General features: G+C 45.4%; 1 protein-coding gene across 1 annotated transcript in view; it reads left to right on the forward strand.

Moving 5' to 3' along the window:
* megf6b (multiple EGF-like-domains 6b) overlaps positions 1-25,563 on the forward strand; it is a 57,161-nt gene that overhangs the window by 22,440 nt on the left and 9,158 nt on the right. Inside the window, exons 5-15 of the mRNA XM_023837431.2 lie at positions 9,815-9,937; positions 18,100-18,222; positions 19,142-19,267; positions 20,196-20,318; positions 20,405-20,527; positions 21,192-21,329; positions 21,819-21,941; positions 23,383-23,505; positions 23,721-23,885; positions 24,027-24,158; positions 24,541-24,669. Coding sequence (XP_023693199.2) covers positions 9,815-9,937; positions 18,100-18,222; positions 19,142-19,267; positions 20,196-20,318; positions 20,405-20,527; positions 21,192-21,329; positions 21,819-21,941; positions 23,383-23,505; positions 23,721-23,885; positions 24,027-24,158; positions 24,541-24,669 — 1,428 coding nt within the window. The remainder of the gene's footprint in view (positions 1-9,814; positions 9,938-18,099; positions 18,223-19,141; positions 19,268-20,195; positions 20,319-20,404; positions 20,528-21,191; positions 21,330-21,818; positions 21,942-23,382; positions 23,506-23,720; positions 23,886-24,026; positions 24,159-24,540; positions 24,670-25,563) is intronic.

Consider the following 25,563-nt stretch of genomic DNA (forward strand, 5'->3'; position numbering starts at 1 on the left):
ACAGTGCCACCCTTATTACTGCAAACCCATCACACTGCAATACAGTGCCACCCTTATTACTGCAAACCCATCCCACTGCAAGACAGTGCCACCCTTATTACTGCAGAAATACAATTAAAAAAACATATTTGGATTGTATCAGTATTTAGGGTGAGAAGATTTTCATAGTCTTTTCTACCCTGTTCAGAGAATGACGACGGTTTGCTGCCTTTACGGAGTTTGTTCCATTTGCTTGCTAAGTCTCACTCTTTAAATTACGCTCAGAAGTGAGCAGGGTCACAGTGGTGAATCACCGTCGTGGAAGGCTGCATAAATAGCATGACTTCCTGCTTGCTGTTCTGTCAAAGTGGAAGCTAGACATCCATATTAACATGACCCCCCCCCCCAGCCATCTAATGACATGTTTGCTCATGGCTTTGATGATGGAGAAATGTGCTGCAGGAAGACAATTGCTGCAGGGCTTCTAGTGCTCCAGACCTCATAATACACTGAGCAAGAGCATCTGCCTCTGACTGGGTGTCCCCTGATGAGGAAGCTAATGGTCTCGTTGTTGCCCCCGAGAAAATCCAGAGCAGCCCTGAGGTACAGGCAGCTGTCTGGCAGCGCTGCAGTATCTTGGTTCTTCACAACAATCTCATGACTGAACATTTTGGGTCCCAGGTGTTAATCAGCTGTCCTGTTACGCATTTCAGCTCCACCTTCATCATTCTTTCGTCAAACCAGTGGAGGAAGGTGTCTTATGGTTTGCATGGTAGACCTGACTGTTTGGTCCAAGTAAATGCTAGCAAAAAAATAAAACTACAGCAGAGACTGATCCTAAGTATTAGTGGCTTGCAGGGTGGGCCAGGCTGTTGTACCTTTGGTGCAGGTATTTAATATTTTCAAGCTTGAAAATGCGTGCGAGTCACTTAGGAAGAAAGCAAAGGATGACCAAAAAGGTAACAATGGTATGAGTAGCCCAAAGGAATCACTAGCTGTTTTAGATAAATAGGTATCATGGTGATTATGAGACTTGTAAGCTAATAACTATCAAAGCATGAAGAGTCCCACTGGCTCCAGGAACCTCTCCCTGCTCTGTGCCTGTAAAGATTCCGTGAGAGCAGATCGTCAGCTAGCGGGTTGAGGAGAACCTCCACGGAACACTTCCAAATGCACCCTCTGTCCAGCGGCCTTGGCAGCCAGCCAGGACCACATACTCCATAAATATTTGGATAGGAGTGAGATGAGGGGTATCACAGCAGGCGTGCGGCCCGGGGAAACACGAGGGATGGGGGCTACGCGGTGCCTGTCTGACAGGGCCGACTGCTTGGCTCCATGGGAGAACACGTTCGGGTCAAAAAATGCTCAGTTTCGGTCTGCTGGCAGCCGCTGGCCCTGGACAATCCAAACACTTATCTCTGGTTTTTTGGTCCTTGGTCAGAAAAGAATTGTATTTCCTGAGTTAGCTGTCTGCATGGAGGAGATCCTGAATCCAGACCGTTTTTACCCAAACCACACTTCCTCCTGTGGTGTTCAGGTGTGTTCCTGCTGGGTTAACAGACGCTTCTGTTCAAAGTGACACTCAAGTGAGGCAAGTTGGAAGAGGCAACATTAAGAACATTCCGGTAACGTGGAGTGGTATCAGGTTAACAGAGGTATTTCTGGAACACACAAGTCTTGAGGTGTTTCTTGAAGATAGAGAGGGAATCTGATGATCAGATGTGGTTCAACAACTCATTTAAGCATCGGGGAACCACACAAGAGAACTGTCTGGAGAGACACCTCTCGCACGGTGGAGGGAGCTCCAAGAAGTATTGGTTTGCTGACGAATGGGGTGAGATGAGACGTAGGTCTTAAGGAGCTTGATGGAGATGGGTGTCTGACCATTAATGGACCAGTAAGCCAGCACCAAACACTTGGTGCGAGTGCCTGTGGGGTCCAAAGGGAACAGTGCGACCAGAACATTTAGGCTGACTGATGCCACATCTGCAGGGTTAGAGGTCAGATGGACCGTAGAGTGGCCATGGTCACTAGGCTGACTTGACTGTCCCTGTTTCCTCAACCCCTCCCCCCCCAAACAAAAAAAAAAATAAATAAATTCAGTGAAAGGTCTTTGACCTTCAAGGGGCGAGGAGCTACCAACCCCCTTATGCCCTTGGACCAATCTGACCCATGGGCCGGCAGAATTTCATTAAAGAAACGTGTTTTAATCCTGGGCCATTTTAGCTGTGTTTGCTATCTAAACAGGAAGGAAATCTGCGCTGTTTTAGTCAATTTGCATGTCTTTTGTCCTGAGAATTCTTAGTGTATATTTTCGCAATGTATGAAGGGAACCACACAACAAAAACTCAGAAAAGCCTCAGTGGGTGGGAATGATGAATGATGAATATTTTCATAAGCAAATCTGGAAAAGTCATGCGATAAGTGCGGCTGTTTCCTGTGTCAGATCTGGAAGTTTTTCGAGGTGCCAGTAAAATATTACAAGACTAGTAAAACATTTTATTTATAAATATACAATATTAATAATGTCTTGATTATAAGCAGGCGTTAGTTTAGTCCATGTTTTAACTCCGAGACCCCAGCTGACAATTTTTCGTTATATAAATTTTTACTGAGTGTTACGATTGAAGAATGGAAACCTTCAAAGTGTCCAATTTTCCTGATGTTCCCAGAATGTTATCCTGGTACTACAACTACTACTACAAATGTTTTTTTTATTATAAAAATATTTTTCAACATTAGTTACATTAAAAGAATGTTCAGGTAATAATGTTATCATGCTACCATTAACAGAACCTTTGTTAAAATAATGTTCCAGTAACGTTACACTAAGAACATTTTCCGCCAACTTTGAGAAGACCTTCACATACAGTAACGTTGGCTATAGTTCTTGGGAATGTTCCCTGTTAGTTGGGACCCCATTAAACAAAGGGGGGTGGAGGGTCCAAGCAGACACAGCCGTTTAAAGAAGCACAGGTTTAACACGGTGCATACCAGGTCTGAGGCCCCCCCAGCTGTTGTGGGACAGCTCAGATTGATGACTTAAAGGTGGAGTTTCTTTGGCCTATGAGAATTAAGAATCTGGTCAGGTGTACGCAGACCGGCAGGACAGAGCAGTCTGTATGTTTTTTTTTTTTAACCAGACCCAGCTGAGCGTTGTTTATAGTACTGTATTTGTGCAGCCAAATTGGATATTTTTCTGGGGCTGTTCAGGCCAGGATTGAGGAGTCTGTGAACATCACCCATCATGACACCGAGAGAACGATCCCAGGTTCCTGTAACTGTGAATAACCTGGAGGCACAAATTAACACCTGCGTCAGAAACTGGCCCTAAACACAGATTGTGGCAGAACTGTTTTTCCCATCGAAGCACCATGCATCTGGCGTGAAAGGTTTACCTCTGAGATTCTGTGTGGAAACCTTGGTATTTGTTTACCTGGCTACTGAAACTGTTACTTGCCAGCAGCTTTTGTGTTGTCCAGTTTGGTAGAGTTGTGAACATGGTATTACGTGACACAATTAGAGATGTGCTTGTAAAAGTGGAGTACACTTCCCTCTAGAGGTCTAACTGAAAACTAGCTCTTCTGCAATAGTGATCATCATACTGTCTGAAATGCATTGTGTGTGTGTGTGTATAGTTTATTTATTTATTTATTATTTATTATTTTTTCAAAATAACAGGTTTTTATCACATTTTGGGGACATTTGGTCCCCACAATGTAAAATATACATAACCTACTAACACTATATACTTGAGTGGCCACACTGTATATATAAAATATTTATCCCATGTTTTTTTTAAATGTACATGTGTTTTGGGATTTCTTTTAAAATGGTCCTGGACCTATCTGAAGCGTATCAATGAACAGTACCAACATCAATCACAAAGCACCATATATTCCAGATGTAGTTTAAAAAAATCAATCACTCTCCTGTTATTGGTTTTAGTCATTGCACAGCCTATATTGCATAAATCAAAGCAGCTTATGTTGGAAAAAGACCCAAAGCAACTGACTGAAGTTCATGCTTATGAAAATAAATACTGTAGATCAATTATGCAGGTCTGGAATTGTTTCCTTGCAGTATATTGGGACAAGCTGGGTTCTTTAAGGAACTGGATAATATTTTATGATAGCTTGATTAGAAATTGTCCACAATGAATTTAGCAACATACCTTCCTCTTAAGTATGTCGTTTTAATATGAAATCATTCAAGCCAATCCTCTGGGAATCCATGGCCAAATTAAATTTGGAGCTTAGTTACCGTTTAAGGGCTAAAATGGATTCTTACTCCATGTTTGACCTGTTGCAATGTGTTGTGTGTATGATGACTTTATGGCAATTATAGAAGGATGTAGGAGGTCTATGTTACACAAGGAATGTGGCCATAGTTACTTTATGATGGTAAATTAATTAGCTGCTGGAATGCTTTTAAAACATCCAAGTATCTTTCATAAAACATACACTGTCAATATGTCTAATATTAGTGTTGTAGTTCTCGAGACCGGTCTCGAGACCAATTTTTTTGTGGTCTCGGTCTTGTCTTGGTCTCGACTCTATTTGGTCTCGGCCTTGTCTTGGTCTCGACTCTATTTGGTCTCGGTCTTGTCTTGGTCTCGGACACAGCGGTCTCGATGGGATGGGGAAAAAAAGAGAAAACTGCACATCCTCACAGAACAGTATCATTATTTATTACGCGCCTCAATTCAAATGCAACCAGTCAGATGCATCCATTTCAAAAACGTTACATTTTATACATTTTCTCCACGGACACTGCCAGTGCTTCACAGTCCACACACATCATACACATCGTATCATACATCAGCAAAAAAATGTCCAAAAATGTCCACGAAGTCTATAGCATAGTTATAATTCAAATAAATTAGGTATTTTACATTGATTAGAAAGCACGGTCTTGGAGGTGCAAGTCAAGCTGGAGGCTCATTCTCTTCAATTCAAAGCAAAGGATCATTACATAGCTGTATTCATAGCTTACCCGAGGCCTCTCTCCCTGGTATAAGAGACTTAATATGAACATCTTTCTGGTATATCCCATCTCTTTCCCTTGACGAGGTCTGATAAAATGGTTATAGGAGAGGATTGCTGAGAATATTATTTTCTATCAGGTCTCGTAACTATGACAAATCTGGGAGATTTTAAATGAGAGACATATGGACATACGGACAATATAATTGAAAAGATAACATGAATTTGATTTAACGAGTAATGACACTTTACAGCAATGCCTTTTTTCTCTACAGTTGATCTGGGTAATGTGATGTCGATTCTAGCCCTAGTCTGTTTTAGGTCTTGGTCTTGGTCTTGGTCTCGACCAGTCTTGGTCTTGGTCTCGCCTTAGTGTGTCTTGGTCTTGATCTTGGACTTGGTCTTGGTCTTGGTACCCTCAAGTCTCGGCAGTGTCTTGGTCTTGATACCCTCCGGTCTCGGCAATGTCTTGGTCTCGGTTTAGGCGGTCTTGACTCCAACACTATCTAATATCCAAACAGTTTGACAGATTTTCAGGTTAGTGTAAATTTTGTATAACAGCAGAAACCGTCTTGGTACCTGATCTGATAAGTCTATGTCTTTTAGCCATAGGGTCATGCCAGATAAACTTGGTGCATCCGTTCGTTTTGGTCAACTGTGACTGGAGGCAGATCCAAGTCAGGTGTGATGATAGAGGAGATGCCTGTGGATAGTCACACTCACATGTATATAAGAGCACTTCAGAGTTACATTTCATTGCAGGAATTTATTCAGAAGATGCTTTTGCAGAGTGAGGCAAATATCACGTTACAAACATAGGGCTGTCAATGAATACCCAGGTACAGATGTAAGTAGTATAGAGGCAAGAGCTACACAGCATCTTCCAGACAAAGCAAGAACTTAATAAGACTATTATTCAAGTCAACAGAAAGTGCAACACTGAGAGAATTCAAGGAACATAGAGGGTGTAGGTCAGTAGAGGTATTTCTGGAACAGATGGCTCTTGGAGTGTTCCGTGAAGTTGGATAGGGTGTCTGGTGACCGGATGTGGTTCTCCAGCTCATTACACAACCAGGGAACCCCACACAAGAAACATCTGAAGTGAGACCTCTCAAGTGATGGATGGATTTCCAAGAGACATTGGTTTGCTGGCTGAAGAGGGTGTGATGGAAGACATTAAAACTCACAGAGAGCTTCAGATCAAACTAGACATCTGCCAAGTAAGCAACCTTCGCCCAGAGCTTTTTATTGTAGTCTTGGCATCGACTTTTATATGCCAATATCATAAACTTAACTTGTTTACTTATCTGTGCAGTAGTTGCCTGTCCTCAATGCTATGGACAGAATTACACATATAATTTTAAAAAACGGTTCGTGTGGCCTCTCATACTGCACAGCATTCCATGTCTTCTGTTTTTTTTTTTGTCTGGGTGGGGCTGAGGATTCATCCATCCATCCATCCATACCCATTTGTCTAATGCAGAGTTGCGGGGTCTGGAGCCTATTCCAGAAATGATAGACACACAGCAGGGAACAACCCGGGACAGGGTGCCAACCCATTGGGAGGGGGGGAGGGGATGGGCGTAACAGTTTAAATGCCAGGCCAAATGACTAAGCTGATCACTCTGGAATTAAAATGGCTTGTCTGTCCAGAAACACTCTTGGTAATGAGGTGAAAAAGCACCATCCATATGTGTTCATGGTCGTTCCCCTTTGTTTACGGCTGTTGCTGCTTGTTTATGGCCAGTAATGACACTGTGACACTATTGCACTACTGGCAGCTACACAGCAACACATACTGGGATCTCCATGTAGCATCTGGCAGCAGGGGTCTCTCTGCTGTCCAGAGAAAGAGGCGCATGTGGCGTGCAAACCGAAGAGGGGCCCAATTGGCTCTGACAGCTTGTATATGCATTTTGAATAAAGAGGAGGGATTTCGTGTTCTGACTAGCAGAGTGGCCATTAGGCAGTGTGTCTGGGCTGCCCATCTTCCCATTTCCATCCTGGCTCTACGGGGTCAGCTTGTGGAGGGTTCTTCAGGTACCGGCAGCATGTGGAATGTGTCAGTCCAACAGTCAGGTATGCAAATAGCTCCATAAGACCTCTGTAGTGCCTTACACGACCATTTTAAAGAAGTGCCCTTGTCTCTCTGTAGTGCCCTACACAACCATTCTAAAGAAGTACCCTACACGACCATTCTAAAGAAGTGCCCTCGTCTCTCTGTAGTGCCCTATACGACCATTCTAAAGAAGTGCCCTTGTCTCTCTGTAGTGCCCTATACGACCATTCTATAGAAGTGCCCTCGTCTCTCTGTAGTGCCCTATACGACCATTCTAAAGAAGTGCCCTCGTCTCTCTGTAGTGCCCTATACGACCATTCTATAGAAGTGCCCTCGTCTCTCTGTAGTGCCCTATACGACCATTCTAAAGAAGTGCCCTCGTCTCTCTGTAGTGCCTTATACGACCATTCTAAAGAAGTGCCCTCGTCTCTCTGTAGTGCCCTATACGACCATTCTAAAGAAGTGCCCTTTTCTCTCTGTAGTGCCCTATACGACCATTCTAAAGAAGTGCCCTTGTCTCTCTGTAGTGCCTTATACGACCATTCTAAAGAAGTGCCCTTATCTCTCTGAAGTGCCCTATATGACCATTCTAAAGAAGTGCCCTCGTCTCTCTGTAGTGCCCTATACGACCATTCTAAAGAAGTGCCCTCGTCTCTCTGTAGTGCCTTATACGACCATTCTAAAGAAGTGCCCTTATCTCTCTGAAGTGCCCTATATGACCATTCTAAAGAAGTGCCCTTATCTCTCTGAAGTGCCCTATATGACCATTCTAAAGAAGTGCCCTCGTCTCTCTGTAGTGCCCTATACGACCATACCTGAAGTGCCATCCTACTTCATTGTAGAACTCCATGGAAACCCATAAGTTTCATGGTCTTATTTGCAAGACCAGGACAAAGAGGTGTTCTTGACTTCAGTCATCTCCACAAAGTATGATTAGCATCAACACATTAGAAATAAGAATTAGTGAAATAAAAAATAAACCTGTTACCGATAGATATTTATGTGTCTTGGAAAATGTGTGAATACCAATCCCTCCCTCCCCCCCTTTAAAATGTGCCTCACATGGTTTCAATCTGCCCAGTGATAAACTCTAGATTTTTTTTGCTGCCAAATATGGTGCATGTTGGTTTGAGATAGCAGACCGGAGTGGAGGTGGACGGTTTGTTTGTGCTTGTATGTATCCAGGCAAACCTCAGCTGCATCTAGAAACTCAAGAATATCATGACAGCCATTACAGAGACTGGAACAGAAGGTAGAGAGCAGATTGTTTCATGGATACTGAGACATAGGTTACTGATCTCAAATAATGACCTCCAATAGTTTGTGTGTATGGAATATCTCCTGTTTCATTCATCCACTGAAGATTCTACATGCTTTTTTTGTTATGTGGCAAACCAGATACTGGACATGTTCAGGACAAGTTTCTGGTGGTATGTGCAAAGCACGATAAGGTGTATTGTGCTGGGAGAAAGTGTTGAGAAGTGAAAGACGGAGAGCATGGAGCTCCTCCTTCCTAAATGCCATCTCCTCTGCTAAGGTATCATGCAGATACCAACTCGCCAGTCATAATCCTGATATCGCCCTCTTCTATCCTGCTGTTCTGCTAACAGAAAGTCCTACCGAAATCCTTTGAGGAAAAGAGGGCAGTATTAACTGTCTCCAGATGCCCCCCCACCCCCCCAGTTCAGAAAGCCTGTCAATAACAACCAGCTACCTCTACCTACTGGTAGCTTAATAATAGACTGGACATCATACAACTTAAGTATAATTATTCTCCTGGTTGATGCAAACAATGGAGCCTTTGCTGAGTCATACTTAGGCATGCAGACTGGTGTAGTGCTGTCACAAGGAAACTCGACTGTATCCCTGAAAATAAACCGAGGTCTGAAACTTATAGACTTATAGATTTAGAAAAACGTATTGTGCCAAAGCAGTAAAGGTTTCTTTTCCAACCATATAAAAGACCTTCAGAGAATTTGACTTTTCATACAAAGTCTATAATTTTCTCTAATTGACACCAGTTTAAAATTTCATCTGACATTATATGTGACTTTTACAGTGTTATGCTCTAATCAGAATGATTTACATACCTTCTCCAATTCCACTCCTTCATCAAACATTTAAGGTAAAGCTGTTCTTAATGCCCTTTTCAGGGTTTTGAATATCTTTAATTGGATTAATGATTTTATACTATCCTCTGCTGTTCTCGTATATTATTAGCATCTTTGATTTATAGGACTAAGTTCTAAAACTGTATTCTTCTGCAGAAGAGCTGGCAGTGGAATTGGGGTGAGGGTTAGTGACTGTAGAGGCAGCCATGTCCTATGGATTCCCAGAAAACCAGCTGAAACCAGCTATCCCCCATATTCTTACTAAAGTTTTTTTCTCCTTCAGGCTTCACACAGATTTGCTCGCTTTTGGGTACCGTAATCTCACACTCCACATAGCTGTCGGGTTTATTTCGTCCGTGGTCTCCGTAAATTTTAGTTTGCTGCCAAAGAGTTGACATCAACAGCACATAGACCTAAACAGTAATGGTAGTTTCCTCACGTTTCAGTTAGTCGTCTATCCTGACATATAAAAAAATTCCTAGTGTTAAATACTAATACAATAATTTCTTCAACAGAACGGCAAGCCCTGGGCACCACTGCGTTTGGAGAAGGAGCTGTTTGTGGGCCGGAAATTTAGTGTTTTGGCTAATTCAGGGAGAGAAAACAACTTGTTCATTGTCCCTAGTGAATAAAAGTGTGCAAAATGACATTTAAAGGCTGGATCTCCGCTTCCCCTACAGACATGAATGAATGCGAGGAGTCGAACGGGGGCTGTGAGGCTGAGTGCTGCAATACCATTGGCAGCTTCTACTGCAGGTGTCCTGCTGGCCATGAGCTCCAGGAGGACGGCCAGACCTGTCGGGGTAGGTACTCTTTGCTCCCTTAACTGGTATAAGGCTGGACTGGTTATGGTTATTTAGCACATGCCTTTGTTCAAAGTAATTACTGCTAAGGGTCTTACTCAAGAGCACAAGGGTGACATCACTCTCCCAGCTATGGGATTTGAACCGACAACCTCCTGGTCATGTGTACAGACTCCTATCCCGCACAGCCGCACACTGCCCCGACCGCACAAGTGGAACCACAATTTAAAAAAATTCCAGTAGACGACTCAGTTCCCAAACTGGACAGGGAACTCCAGAACTGATGAAACGACAGGTTTACAATAATATATAACTAAAAGAAAACTACGGAACAAAAGAAGCTAAGAAACCAAGCCACAAGAGAGAATCAGAAAAGCGAATCAGTGGTTTTGCTTACAGGAGGACAAAAAAGAGGTCTGGCTGGGCAAGTGGAGAAGCTGAAAAGACCTTGTAGGACATTCATAAGACCATTCAGCCTTAGCAGGAAATACTATAAATATTAAAAGTAATTTACAGACTATATTAAATCCAACACTTAGGAGGACCTTAAGGATCCCCACAACGCCTCACACTACTTGAATGCACTCTTGATTAGATATATGGTTAAAATAACAAGCGAACTGGCAACCTAATTGACAGCTGGGCACAAAGGAAATGTACTTCACTACGGTAGCTGCAATGGGCCAACTGCAAAGCAGAAAAGGAGAGTATATTAAAAAACGTATAAAACTACAGAAGCGGCAGTATTTTTTAATATGGTGAATATACTACATAGGAAGAATAGTGCTTCTGTCTGACAGAATTCTTGTTGCAGTGCGTCAGCTGGCAGGAAAATTCAGGGAGAAAGTTTGTTAGTATGGATTACATCCCCTGAAGAATATGAAGTGGATTAGCAAATATATGGGTTTCCAGCCTAAACAAGGGATTATAATTTTATGAAATTACAAATGAAAAAAGTAGATACAGGGCCTGTGTGTGAAGGAGGGTGTTTGTTTGTTTCCAGTTCTTTGCCTTTCTTCACTGCTGGAATAGATCTGGTTTTAAGGTTGACATACTGATTCAGTCTGTATCCACTGTTTAACATTTTGGAAATACAAACTTATAGCCACAAGCAAATGTTGCAGTTGTGGGTTTTTTGATCAGCATGTTTTTCATTGGAAAAAAAATCTACTGTAGAAACTGAAAAAAAATCTGTTTTTGTTTGTTATGCACATATTTTGAAATTATTGGTAATTGAATATATGAAGAAAATATGAATGATGTTTTTCTGTAGCCCAAAGGACAGCTGGTGGAACGTAAAACATTTCATAAAGGTATTTTTGAGAAAGTGGGTTGGAGATATATGATGCTTTTGTAGATGTTATGAAAGCTTTGTTTAAAATGATCCTGTCAGGTCTAATGTAATTAATAATAGATCCGTGTGCGTTATCATGAAAATGTCCCCATGTACTGGCTTTAACTGATGATTTCCTGGAGAGAGAAGTGATTGCTGACAGGGCTTAACCCTGTGATCTCAACCAAGAGGATTTATGACTGCAGATTTATGAGTTCAGCATATGTTGTCCAGGTTTACTTTGTTGTCTGTGTTGGCCAGAGATGTTAACCCCTCACGTCATTATAAAGTGGTAAAAAAAATGCAGAATGTTACCTGAGTTAGCAGTTGGAGAAAAGAAAAGAAAAGAAAAGAAAAGATATCCAAAGCCTTTCAAATGGCTGCAGTTCTATTATGTTTTATTGCAGCTACTTGGATGGTTCCAGGAAGGATGGATGGATGGGTGAATGGATGGATGATGGATAGACAGACAGGGCAGACAGACACAGACATACAGACAGACACAGACATACAGACAGACAGACAGACAGACACATACATACAGACACAGACAGACACAGACAGACAGACAGACACATACATACAGACACAGACAGACAGAAAGACAGACAGACAGACACATACATACAGACACAGACAGACAGACAGACACATACATACAGACACAGACAGACAGAAAGACAGACAGACAGACAGACACAGACAGACACAGACATACAGACAGACACAGACAGACAGACAGACAGACAGACTATACCAAGTCTCCTTCCCAGCCAGTTTTCTCAGGAGCTCTCCTATTTGTGTCTCCTGTCATTTGATTTACACAGCAAAATTTGCTTCCCTTGCCCTCTTGCCACTGCTCTCTACCCTGGATGATTCTGCGCTTGTTTTGCCTTTCAGACATCTTGCTTTGAAGGGGAGACTGTATTGCATTCATTTTAAATGGGAATGCCTGTTGCCATTTTGCATTTACACTACCAGTCAAAAGTATTTCTACATCACAGGCTTTTACCAGTTTTCCATTTGTTTCATACACTGCAGATCTTTTATTCTTGTAAAGCATTGGAAAGTTGTATGAACAACTATAAATGAAAATATAAGTCAAATAAAACAAGTTTCCTTGATAACAGGGAAAGAGTATGTAACAGTTCATGTCCGACATCCTATTAACTGTTTTTGTGTTGTGATGGCAGAGTCAAATTCTAGGCTGTCCTTTAACTTTAAATGCACTAGTTAACTGTTTCATCCCATGAAACAGAGCAGTATTTAATGTCCCTGGTAGAAAAAAGAATGCCTTGAATTTTCTCTGTTATTATAAATGGGATATTTTGATGAATCAAAGATGACATTATCTTGCTAACAAAGGTACTTTAATGGTGAACATGCTGTAAATTTATTTGTTAGCAAATTGAGTGTATTTTTAGTAAATGTGAAGTGAGTAACATGCAAGTGTAGAAAATCTCAAAAAAGTTTTGGCTGGTAGTGAATGTGAAGTCCGTAACCTTAGTACACTGATGTACCTTTGATTTGTCCTGGACTTGGAGAGGGATGGGAGAGGAAGATCTGCTGCTGCTTCTGTGGGTCCATCTTTGTTTTAAACGGCAGCTGTTAGTGTCAAAGCCAAGTGGAGCCACTTTACATGTTTATGAGTGAGCTTTTAATGGCGAATTTTAGTGACGAGTGTGAGTTAACGTTCTGCCACGTGCTACGACTGTTTGTGCCACCCATCAGCCGGGTGAATAGTGTGGATGGTTCCTGCCGTGGATAATCCCTGTTTGAGTTATAGCCCTTTGGTGTTCTGGGTCGGGGTAGTAAGAAAGGCGTCTTGTCTTACCTTCAGTTTCATTTACTAATCACTCCGTGTGTCACGGCTCCCATAATGCAACACAAAATAAGTTACTTTATATCCTGGTGAAAATTACTATAGTGCCTGAGCCGCATGCATGCTGGAATTTCGCTCAATGGCTCCCGTGTCCTTTTACTCTGAAAATGTGACTTTTGTGTGTGACTGTCAAACGAACAAAGCTTTAAGCTCAACAGTGAAAAGCATTGATTCTGTGGAACGCTTTCCATTGCCTGTGTGTTTTTTTCTAGATTCCACAGAAGCTAGAAGCTCTCTTTTGGGCTTTTAGTTCTGCTCTGTCAGTGTGACCTTTGACCTTGCACCCTGTCCTGAAACTGGCCGGGCATCCTGTTTTCACCTCGACTGGCGCTGAAGGAACTGTAAGTCCTTAAGACATCAGGGCGTTTTGATCTCTTCCAGGCACCTCCTGGAACACAGCATTCTCTTTCTTTTCCTTAATGATCAGCCAAGCTCAGCATTGATTGTTTAAAACGGAGCAGATTTCGTGTGTGACTGCGTGGGGACCCGGGGGGCATTTTGTAATCTAATCTGTTTTATATTTTTCAACGATAAAAATCTCAGTCTTACAATCTCCTTTGCTGTAGCAGATTATCTGGGAATAACACGCCGTATCCCCTTTGTTAATAAGAAAAGTTCATTTCATTTAATGAGGGTGCAGCGGAATTCTTCCTTTCGTGTTCTTGGACTGATTACTGTTCCATAATAAACCCAGTTTGGTAGCTAATGTTCGGGTTCCTGCCAAAATTGTAAAGCACTGGCTGCGACCCCCCCCCCCCCCCCCCCGACCCCCCCAGGCTCTGCATGAGTTACCCAGAAGTCATAAAGGAGAGCCCCCCGCCTGCTGGAGGTGACATTTCTAGCCAGCACCTTGTTATAGGTGTCCTGTGACTGTGGCGACGTGCAGTACGTCCTTTATTTTGTTTGTGGAAGCAACTTGAGGAGTTACTCGGTTGTTCTGAAGTCACCAGAAGGTCCTTCCTCTCAGTCCAAGAGCAACAGCAATTGACTGGTGGTATGAAAACGATTCATGGTTCCAATTTCAGATGCAGACGGCTGCAACTGCAGTTATTTAAGTGCAATTACTTATTTTTAGTTGTGGAATGGGAAGGGTGAGACAATTTCTGAAAAGTTGCATGAGATATTTTTATTGCGTTATGAGTCATGTGAAAGGATGTAAGACGTGGCTGTGAAGTTCAGCTCCTGGTCTGCAGCGGCGCAAAGGGGCCCCGTGCGTCTGTCGCTCTTCTGGTTTATTGTTGCACTGATGCACCTGGAGTTTGTCTGAAGTGAATCAAAAACTGAGTATAACTGCAGTGTCACCATTACAAGTACACTACTGCAGAAAGGCAGAACCTGCATTTTTATAAATATTACTTCAGCTATGCTCGGCTTTGAAGAAAACACCATAATTTACCTACCTATTACACATATGGGTGGACAGTCAAAAAACTCTGATGCCCTTTTTCTCTGCTTTTGTAGGGCAATACAGACAACCTTGGACTGTCCTACCGTCCCTTTCACTGCTAGGTTGGTTGTATGTTTTTTTTTTTTTTTTTAAGTAAAAAATATATATACTTTTTCACCTACAATATTCTCCTTAGTATTGTATGAACTGAAAAACATTTATTTCAGGAATGATTTATTAAGACAGCAAATGAAATGCTACAAGAGAATTCGGTGAAAGAAAAACTGATACATTGAATGAATACATTGGCAAAAAAGAGACTAAACATGGTCATTGTTGGCTTAAAGGTTAGGGAAGCACATTTGTAACTGAAAGAGTGCAGGTTCGAATCCCCTACCAGCAAGGCACTACTGAGGTACCCTGAGTAAGGTACCACCCCCAAGCACTGCTCCCTGGGCGCTGAATTAGCTGCCCCCTGCTATATCATGGTGTCACATATGGGTTAAATGCAGAGGACACATTTCATTTTTGTGTGATGTGGTGTGTTGACAATGACCACTGATCACCAAATTCTAAAACATTCAATTTAGAGTCTCAGCCTTAGATTTCTTTTTTGGAACATTTCAAAATAAGCTGATCCAAGGTGCCATGATATTTGAATAGCACAATCCCATGGTGAATGAATGTCAACTCGAATTGAATTGAATTGAATTAAAGCAACTATTGGCGATCGGGGTTGTTTCATTTGAACAAATGCAAACGAATGCCGTCCTTTTCGGCTGTAATGAAGCTGTCTGTGTACTGGATGTGTACTGGATGTGTACGCTGTGTATTTCCTGGGTGTTTTAGCTGTCTCAGGCCCCTTGTCCAACATCTGCTTCTATCTTGTAGCCTGGATGCAACAGAACAATGGTGATGATGATGATGGTGATGATGATGTTGATGATGGCCTCACAGTTTTGAGTCTGCATCTTCACATGAGGGATACAGTGGAAGAAGAGAGGACAGGAGGCAGGGTGTGGGAGGCTCTACCTGAAGGAGGAGTCTGTGGCCAAAACCCACTGTACAGTGAGAGAGATAGAGGAGGAGGAGGAGGTCTCAGAACTGTATTGGGAGCCTAGGAAGCAAACACATAAATCAGTGAGGGAGGGAGGAGGCTATAAAGTCACCTTGTTTGTAAATGCTGCACTGCAGCCTGGGTTAAAGGCTCCCTGACCAGCCAAGAGGAAGCAATTGGCTGGGAAGTTTTTCGCACTGGTGTGACCTTCAGTCCATTTGAGTGTCACATCTACAAGACAGTCGCTTGTTTTTCCTGAGAACACGGGCGTGCGGCCATGATGACAGGCGGACAGCTCCTGCTGAGCCTGGCTTGGCTTGGCGTTTTGTCGGGGGCAGCTGCGGGGGTCGGCCCCTACATCCCCCGCTACCATCAGAGGAACTGCTTCAGCTGTTTCCAGGTATACAACCAGCGTAACCGGGGATACTTGGGCGCAGGTGAGTCGCGTGGCATGCCGGTGTGTGTGTATTTACCTGTTATGTGGGTTCGAGGTGCGTGTTTCTGGATGTTTTTCAGAGCACGTCCATATGTTAAAGAAGTCAGTTATTTCTGAATTTCAATCATTGTCTACCTTCAGTTAAGGTCCTCCTAAGGTTGTTTTTAGCTGTAATTGTACTCTCAGCTTGTGCTGTTAACGGTTTCCAATTCGTAGATAACTGATGTAAGCGACACCATTGGGTAGCTCTGTGTAGTGTCTCACTCTGGTTTTCTCAGTATGACCTTCCTTTGAGACAGAGTGGAAACTCTGAAGTGAAGATTTGCCCATGTTCATGCAGTGCCTGAAAAAAAATACCTAACCCGAACTTCATCAGTGTGGACAATTTAAATTCCAATAAGTTTTTTTTTTTTTTTTTTGCTATGTTTTGTTTATGATCATGTGTCATAACAGCATGCAAGATTTAGCTTGGATTGTATTGGTAAATACAGGGTCCGTAGCTAAAATCAGCAGTGCAGTTTTTGAATCTTGCACGGCAGCGTCCTGTTAGTGTTACAAGGAGAGAGTCTGTAGCACAAGAATTTCATTGTATTCTCCGAATACGCCTGACAGTAAATCTTGGAACCTGAAATAGAAGTGAAGCACCTGCAATTTGTAAAGACGGGGACGAGTCAACGCGCCTGCATTCCAGGATACCTTAAAAAGGGGCTCACACGTTCTCCAGTAAATTATAACAGATGCCAAGATGCCACGAGACTGTGAAATGATGGAGTTGCAGAACGCCTCAGGCTTGGCCCTGTCGGCCTGCAAAGCATGCTGGGAGTGGGGTGGAACCCTCGGTTGAAGCGTCCTGTCTGACCTTGTCTCCGTCAGGGAAGTGGGTATTCACACTGATGACTAAGTGCACATTCCACGTCTTCCTGAACCTTGGCTTAACTGGTGGAGTGAGTGTAATTTGAAGAGCATGTCCGTTGTGTGCGTGATTGTTGGCAGTTAGATGCTCTTGCATGACTGCTGGTTAATAGATGCTCTTGTTGCGATACTTTATTCCCCCTCTGCCCCCGGTAATGAAAGGACACAAGCTACTAACACAGCTGTTCTGAGTTGAGCTCAGTTTTGGCTGGGGGGGTGTTCCTGAAGAATCTGATTTGTCATTTTGGAAATGGCTAGTTAATTTCTGAATTTCCCTAACAAATAGCCACCTCACTCCAGAAGGGCGACAGGCTCCCTGTAACCTGCCCCCCACCCTGTGCCAAAGACACCTTCAAAACAGCCGTTAGTGACCTTATTCGGGTTCAGATTTCCAGTTCTGAATGTTGGGGGTGTTGCTTTCCCCTGTTATCAGATGGGTGTCAGTTCGAATCCCAGGTTTGGCAGAGTGAAGTCACCGTTGGACCCTTGAGCGAGGCCCTTAACCCGCAGTTGCTCCAAGCAGCTGAGAACTTGTTCTTTAATGTGCTGTTGTGAGGTGGCCGTCGTACAGCCCAGTGTCCTGGGACTGAGCCCAGCTCGGCCATGATTGCATCTTCATTGACAGTGTGCTGATTTGCTCAGGTTGCTCCAACCTCCAAAACCTCCATCAGTCTAAGTGAATTGAGAGCAGATTAAGACTGAGGGGTGTGGCTGTGCCGGTCATTCAACATCCTGGGCTGCTTTCATTGACTGTACCCCCAGGGGTGTGTTCTGCCTATCTGTCTGTCTTCACTCATTGCCATCTCTCAGTTTCCATCCTAGAATTCAAACTCCGGGAAGCTTTTGACTAAGCATTTATCAAGTGAAGCGCTGTGTAAAAACAACGACGGGGGCTATTTAGTGATTTGGTGTTGGTAGGAAAATGGAAGATTTGATTCAAGGGACAATTTGATTAAACCGTAAATACAAACATTATGTTTCACTGTTGGAACATAGTGCAGTGTGCCAAGTTTTTAAACCTGATATTCACTAATATAACTAGTATAAGATGTATGTAAAAATGTTTTTAAAGAATAAAATGGGGGAGAGCAACCTGGCAGATAACGAAGGCAGCTAACGGGCAAAACCTGATTCCTCTCCGCTCCTCCGATGCAGACGTTGACGAGTGCCAGGTCCACAACGGCGGCTGCCAGCACAGATGTTTGAACACCCCGGGCTCCTACCGCTGCGAGTGCGACGTGGGATTCCGCCTGCACGTCGACGCGCGCACCTGCATCCGTGAGTGGCGCCTCTCGGGTTGGGGGCCGGCAAGGAGCCCGACTCCGTTCAGCATCAGGGTGTAAAGCGTTTCTCCATTTGACAGCTTCGTGTTGCGATCGCAGCGCTGAGCGTTGAAGCGCATGTTCTCGCTCAGCGGGGTGGACGCCTGATTCAATATTCACAATAATTCCCAATACGATGTCCTTTTACCTACTGGTGTCCTTACCGTTGAATGATGTATTACACGTGAAAGCTAACAATTACTGCTGTTGGCACTTTGTTCGTGCTGGAAGTTATTTACATTCTCGCAATGTTTTGGAGAAAAGTAGTCATTCCACCCCCCACCCCCTGTTACGTGAGCAGACAGCATCTATAGCCCAAAGGGAAATTCGGGGAAATTGAGAACATACCTCTTTTACCCGTTTTTTAACACTCAGGTAGTAATGTATGTATGTTTACGTGTCATTCTGAATTGCATTTTAAACCCAGCATTTTGCTCCAACCTGACCCATCTAATCTAATTAACGTGCAGAATAAACAGAAATGCAATGTATTCACTGCACATGTTGAGAGAGCACGTGGCTTCCTCCGCGCTTCACTGAGCGTGTGAGACGTCCTGCCCCCCGTGGCTGATGGCTCGCAGAACCGCAGGACATCGCTTTGTTTTTCGCCGCCTCCGATTCCCTCCGTGCCGTGTGACCTGCATTGTGTAGAATGGCCAACAGGTGGCAGGAGAGCTAAGGCCCCCACGGCCTTTTCCAGCTGCTCTTAGCGAAGTCTATAATATGCTGTATTTGATTGATTAGTCTACACAGAACAGATTTTTGTTTTTTATTGTAATTGATTCTTTTTTTAACAAATGTTTTATATCTCTGAGGGGACTTAGCGACCGTTTTATAATTCTAACTGTACACTTCTTTCTAATCCTGCCCCCCAGCGGTTCACTCCTGTGCGGTCAGCAATGGAGGCTGCGAGCATGACTGCGTCCCCATGTCCCCTGGGCACTTTCGATGCCGCTGCAGGGACAGCTACGAGCTGGCCAAGGATGGCAAGCACTGCCGGCGTGAGTGAGCGTTTCGGGGGGGGGGGGGGGGCACCTGCTCTTCTGAACTTCCAGCAGCTCTGTGTACTGCAACCCCTGGCAGTGCTGATGCAGCCTAACATTGTTACTCGGACGTCAGTGAGACAGCTGAAGACTTCAGTCTTTGGTCCGTCTGGGAGGAGCTTCTCTGTTCAGGGTCTGAAATCCCGGCTCTGAAGCAGCTCTAGGTTCTGCTCTGTGGTCATTAAATCACTCTGAGGGAGATTTGCAGTGAGCTCCGGGGCCGTCGGAGTGCTCAGGCCATGTCGCCCTGCTTGGGGGGGTGTGGACTCCGGCTGCGCTGGGGCCGGTCGTCCCTCAGCCACACGGAGGCTCCCAGCAACTCTGGGTCCAAATTCTGACGGAGACAGGACCTGGAAGTGATTAGCAGTGGTAATTCAGTGATCCCCCCACCCCAGATAATCCCAATTACCGCCCTTCCTGTCGCAGATCCGGGTGGGGATGCGGGGGGGATGAGCGGGAGGAATGCAGGCTTGGAACTCGCAGTAGGTGGTGGCTTCCAGGTGCCTTAGTGTGTTTGACCTGGATTTAAGCAGACAGGGATCGGAAGTGTGTGATGGGCCCCACCCACAGAGCATTTGTGTGCAAATGTTTCCCGCAATATAATAAGAACCTGCTTTTTTGATGTTGGTGGGACCATTTTTGAGGTCACCAGAAAGATCTGTGAATGCAACCAAAAAAGTAAAAAAAATTAAAGTCTCGTATTTTGTTTGGTTATTTACGGTTAAGGCTGTGTAGGGGTTAAGGTCGTCATGTTGGGATTAGAGTTTCCCCATAGAAATGAATGGAGAGTCCCCACAATGATATGAATACATGGACTGTGCACATTCGTGTGTGTGTTTGTGAGGATCTGTGACAGCCTCCTTGTGTGTCTCTCTCCCCTTTGCAGCACGGGACCCGTGTGCCAACCGGAATGGGGGCTGCATGCAGGAATGCCGGAGCGATGGCGGGCGGGCGCTGTGTAGCTGCCGCCCCGGCTACCGGCTGGCAGAGGACGGCGAGGCCTGTTCAGGTAGGTGCCCGGAAGCGGGTGCACGTCACACAGCGTCCCCATGCCTGACAGGGCCTCACCCTCTGTGTCGATGGCATTTCTCTCAGATGTCGACGAGTGTCAGACGGGCCAGGCCACCTGTGCACATGGCTGTGTCAACACACACGGCTCCTTCGTCTGCATCTGCAGTGCTGCCTACGAGCTGGGCGAAGACGGCAGGCAGTGCTACCGTGAGTCTTGTTCCGGGGATGCCCTTAGCTGTGTGCTGTGTGCAGTCACTCCCGGGATTCCTGCTAAAATGTCCTATACGCATTCAGGGGTGCAATGGTAAGACAGGGTGTGTGTGTCTGTGATCAGCAGTAAGACAGAATTTGTGTGTCTGTGGAGTAGCAGTAAGACGGTGTGTGTGTCTGTGATCAGCGGTAAGACAGGGTGTGTGTGTCTGTGATCAGCGGTAAGACAGGGTTTGTGTGTCTGTGATCAGCGGTAAGACAAGGTGTGTGTGTCTGTGATCAGCGGTAAGACAGGGTTTGTGTGTCTGTGATCAGCGGTAAGACAAGGTGTGTGTCTGTGATCAGCGGTTAGACAGGGTGTGTGTGTCTGTGGTGTAGCAGTAAGACGGTGTGTGTGTCTGTGATCAGCGGTAAGACAGGGTGTGTGTGTCTGTGATCAGCGGTAAGACAGGGTTTGTGTGTCTGTGATCAGCGGTAAGACAAGGTGTGTGTCTGTGATCAGCGGTTAGACAGGGTGTGTGTGTCTGTGGTGTAGCAGTAAGACGGTGTGTGTCTGTGGTGCAGTGGTAAGACAGGGTGTGTGTGTCTGTGATCGGCGGTTAAACAGGTGCTCTGCCGGTACGGCTTGGCGGCACAGACTGAGCAGAGACTCCCCTAACAGGCATTGAGATGGAGATAGTCAACAGCTGCGAGACAAATAACGGCGGCTGTTCGCATCACTGTCAGCATTCCACCAATGGGCCGGTCTGCAGCTGTAACCATGGCTACCAGCTGGGCGATGACCTCAAGACCTGTGTGGGTAAGCAGAGCACAGCCAGTGTTGCTGGGTCCTTGATAATAATAATCATAATAATATACAAGCCTGTTATATACAACCTTTGAAGGAAGAGGGCATTAGACAAGGTGGCGTTAATGCACCATTTGTACACATTTTCCTTTGCAATTATGTTAATCTGGAGTATTTGCATGCTGGTGGTCTCATGCCAGAAAAATGTACCGTTACATGTATGTGGAGGAACATTCTTATGGCACGTTCTCACAGTGCACTGATTGGCTGGAGTGAATCTGTACCAGTTAAGTACTTTGCAGGTTTGCGTTTCGCTGCCTCTGCTGAGCTACTCAGCCTTCTTTGACTGGTAGCACAGAAGCGGAGTCACATTTCTGTCGCCATAGCGATTTGCATCCGCGTCACAGCTTCCTGGATTCACTCTCTTGTTGCTACGGTGATTCCCAGCCCGTGCTGCCTTTCCAGCAGGGGTTAAGTCCGGCTCTGCGCGTGCGTTCGCAGATGTTGACGAATGCGCAGACGGCATCGCCTGCTGCAAGCAGGGCTGCAGTAACTACCCGGGTGGGTACGAGTGCTACTGCGACGCGGGATACCAGCTCCACCTGCAGGGGTGCATCTGTGAGGGTACGGCCTCCCGTCGCATTAGGCTGCGCTCCACAGCGCCCCCATTCTCGGCTCTTGCCTTCTGTCAGGACTACTGCATCAGAAACCAGACTTAAACACAAACTATTTATTTATTTGTCATTGTTGACACACCACAGCACACAGTGCACAACAACAAAATGTGTCCTCTGCATTTGACCCATATGTGACTTTCATGACATAGCAGGGGGCAGCTAATTCAGCACCCGGGGAGCAGTGCTTGGGGGGGGTGGGTGGGTACCTTGCTCAGGGTACTTCGGTGGTGCCTTGCTGGTCAGGGATTTGAACCTACAATCTTCCGATTACGAGTGCGCTTCCCTAACCATTAAGCCACCACTACAAACTGAATGGGTGCTTACATATCACTGCTGACCAGGAAATTGCTTACTTTCTGTCACTATACATAATGGTGCATTTTTGCTACTTTCTGGAGGCACAACGTGAATAAAAACATATGCAGTACATTTTCCTGCCAGCAGATGGCGTGATCCTGGCATTCTCCTCCTCCTCCTCCTCCTCTCCTCCACTCCTCCGCTCCTGTCAGTCCACAGCAGCAGGGGTGGCTCCATATTATTTTCAAAGGAGGGGCTTGGGGGGGGGGCATCTGAAGAAGAATATTTTAAACTGAGCCCACAAAATTTTTAAAAAGCCCCGTTTTCTTACTTTGGCTAAGAGCTGCATGATATCACATTGCAATTATAAGGCACCAGGGCTTTAGAAAATGAGCAAAGCATCTGTCCAGACGGCAGCCTTTCGGTGCTACGCGCACATTTACTGTACTTACACCCACAGTTTGGTAAGCAGATTAGTAGTATGGCTAAAATATTAATGAGAGCCGTATTATAACGACCAAAAGACAGTAATTTGTACAAATTCAGTATATCCTTATGTTTAATAAATGTGTCTGACTTTAAATTGCAAAAAGTACCACCACAGACGTCTTTTTCAGTTGCTCATCCACACTCCTCATCTCCGCTCTCAGAGGGTTTGTGGCTGCTGATCTGCCCCTTTCTTCACCGCCATTTCAGTTCTTATTGCTTCCATTATTTGCCGAAACAACAGCATTTGGCGCGCTCAACTTACCGAATTTAATAAGCATAAGGATACACTGAATTTATACAGCTTACTAACTTTTTTTGGTCACAACACACATCTCATTAATATTTTAAGCGGACTACTAATCTGCTTATCAAACTGTGGGCAAAAATATTGTCCGTGTACTGCTGAAAAGCCGGCGTCTGGACAAATGTTTCATGTAGGCGCCATACAATCCTGATTACATGCCAATGTGACATCGTGCAGCCTTACTTTGGCTATGATGTTCTGTTGTTTGGGATGACATCACTCAGAGCCAATGAAAATAGAGGAAAAGGGGCAGTCTGTGGGGCAGTGGACAGCTGACAGATCCATCCCTCTGCTCCAGATGTGGACGAGTGCCTGTCCGGAAATGGGGGCTGTGAGCACAGGTGCCAGAACACGCCGGGATCCTTCCAGTGCTCCTGTCGCCCGGGACACCACCTGGACGAGGACCAGCGCTCCTGCCTTCGTGAGTCGCTCTGATCCTGTCCTCAGTGCCAGTGGACACCTTAAACATTGAGGGGTTGGACTTCAGCTGTGCCGATTTGTGCCACGTCAGTGTAACATTAAGTCACGTTATTGCTGATGTTAGCTGGTCCAGGCATGCCAGCCCTAACTCGTCGTCCATGCAGTGTGTTGCCATTTTTGGTCTTTGTGTGCTGAGGTCCCCTGTTGTCTCCCCAGTCCTGGGCGGCGCTGTGGAGGCGCTGAGTAGCTGGCAGCCGGAAGAACGACCCCAGCTCCAGCTCACGCTGCTGCGGGACTATGAGCAGCCGCTGGAGCGCTACGACGACTACGAGGACGGCCTAGGAGAGCTGCGTGCAGAGAGCGTGCTGGCAGAGAAGTTTGGTGAGGGCCCATGCACACTGCTCGGGGGTCCTGGCTGGGTGTGGTCTTTGAGTGCTGAAGAGCCTGGGATCTGGGATCTGGGGTCTATATTCTTGGTCATCTTTGATGTCTTTGTCACCGGTTTCCTCTGTCTCGCTGCAGTGTGTCTGAACGGCACCTTCGGCCACGACTGCAGCCTGACGTGTGCAGACTGCTCCAATGGGGGGGTGTGCAGGCCAGAAGGGGGTGGCTGTGACTGCCCTGACGGCTGGACTGGGGTCGTCTGCAATCAGAGTGAGTCCCGGGGTTGTGGCTTGCCTTGCTAGTGATACGGATGTGATTATATAAATAATTGTGAATGTGGATAAAAATGTGAAAGTGCATAGGGAATCGTGTTGAGAATCAGGTCCTTGATAAAGTGACTGGAGGTGCACAGCTTTTGGTGGCTGCTGGGTGATTTTTTGGGCCGGTATAGGAGAATGTGCCCCCACCCCAGCAGAAAGTGTTTATATTATAGTGCTTAACAGATACCCTGACACATGCCCCCCTCTTCTGAGATAGTGGTATGTCCCAGATTATGTCGGTCATGACCTACCAGGTAAGTCCGCCGCGGGACGGGAAGGGGGTTTGGGGATGACATCAGCGGCTGTAGTTAATATTGCTCTGTCCCCCACAGCGTGTCCCGAGGGGACCTACGGGCGGAGCTGCTCCTTCAGCTGTGGGTGCCAGAACGGGGGCACGTGTGACCCGGCCAGCGGCACGTGCCGGTGCCCCCCCGGCGTCAGTGGCGACATGTGCCAGGATGGTCAGTGGGGGCAGCGGTGGGGAGACATAAAGGCAGTAACCTTTCATTTAGCATATACAGTCAGTCCTGCTGCAGTGCGACTAATGCATTCCAAAAGAACCTTCTGTTCACTAAAATCGAGTACTAAAATACACATATCCAATGGGAAAAAGAGGGTAATCGACTGCAAAACTTAAAAACATGATTTAAGCAAAACAAAATTAATTAAATGATAAAACACGTGATACCAGTAGCCAATAATGCAATGATATGAATTTTAAATAATAATTTATTTTCCAAACCGATTAACCTTCTGGGTCGTGGGGCGTCCAGAGCCTATCCTGGAAGCTGTAGGTGCAAGGTGGGGATCAGCCCAGGAGGGGGGGCCAGCCCATTGCAGGGCACACTCACACACCATTCACTCACCACTCACACACCATTCACTCACACACCACTCACACACCATTCACTCACACACCATTCACTCACACACCACTCACACACCATTCACTCACACACCACTCACACACCATTCACTCACACACCATTCACTCACCACTCACACACCATTCACTCACACACCACTCACACACCATTCACTCACACACCATTCACTCACACACCACTCACACACCATTCACTCACACACCATTCACTCACCACTCACACACCATTCACTCACACACCACTCACACACCATTCACTCACACACCATTCACTCACCACTCACACACCATTCACTCACACATGCACACCTATGGGCAATTTAGTAACTCCAATTAGCCTCAGCATGTCTTTGGACTGTGGGGGGGGGGAATCGGAGCACCCAGAGGAAACCCCATGATGACATGGGGAGAACATGCAAACTCCACACACATGGAACCCAGGTCCCAGAGGTGTGAGGCAACATCGCTA

The sequence above is a fragment of the Paramormyrops kingsleyae genome, chromosome 8, assembly GCF_048594095.1.
Source record: "Paramormyrops kingsleyae isolate MSU_618 chromosome 8, PKINGS_0.4, whole genome shotgun sequence".
Lineage (NCBI taxonomy): Eukaryota > Metazoa > Chordata > Actinopteri > Osteoglossiformes > Mormyridae > Paramormyrops > Paramormyrops kingsleyae.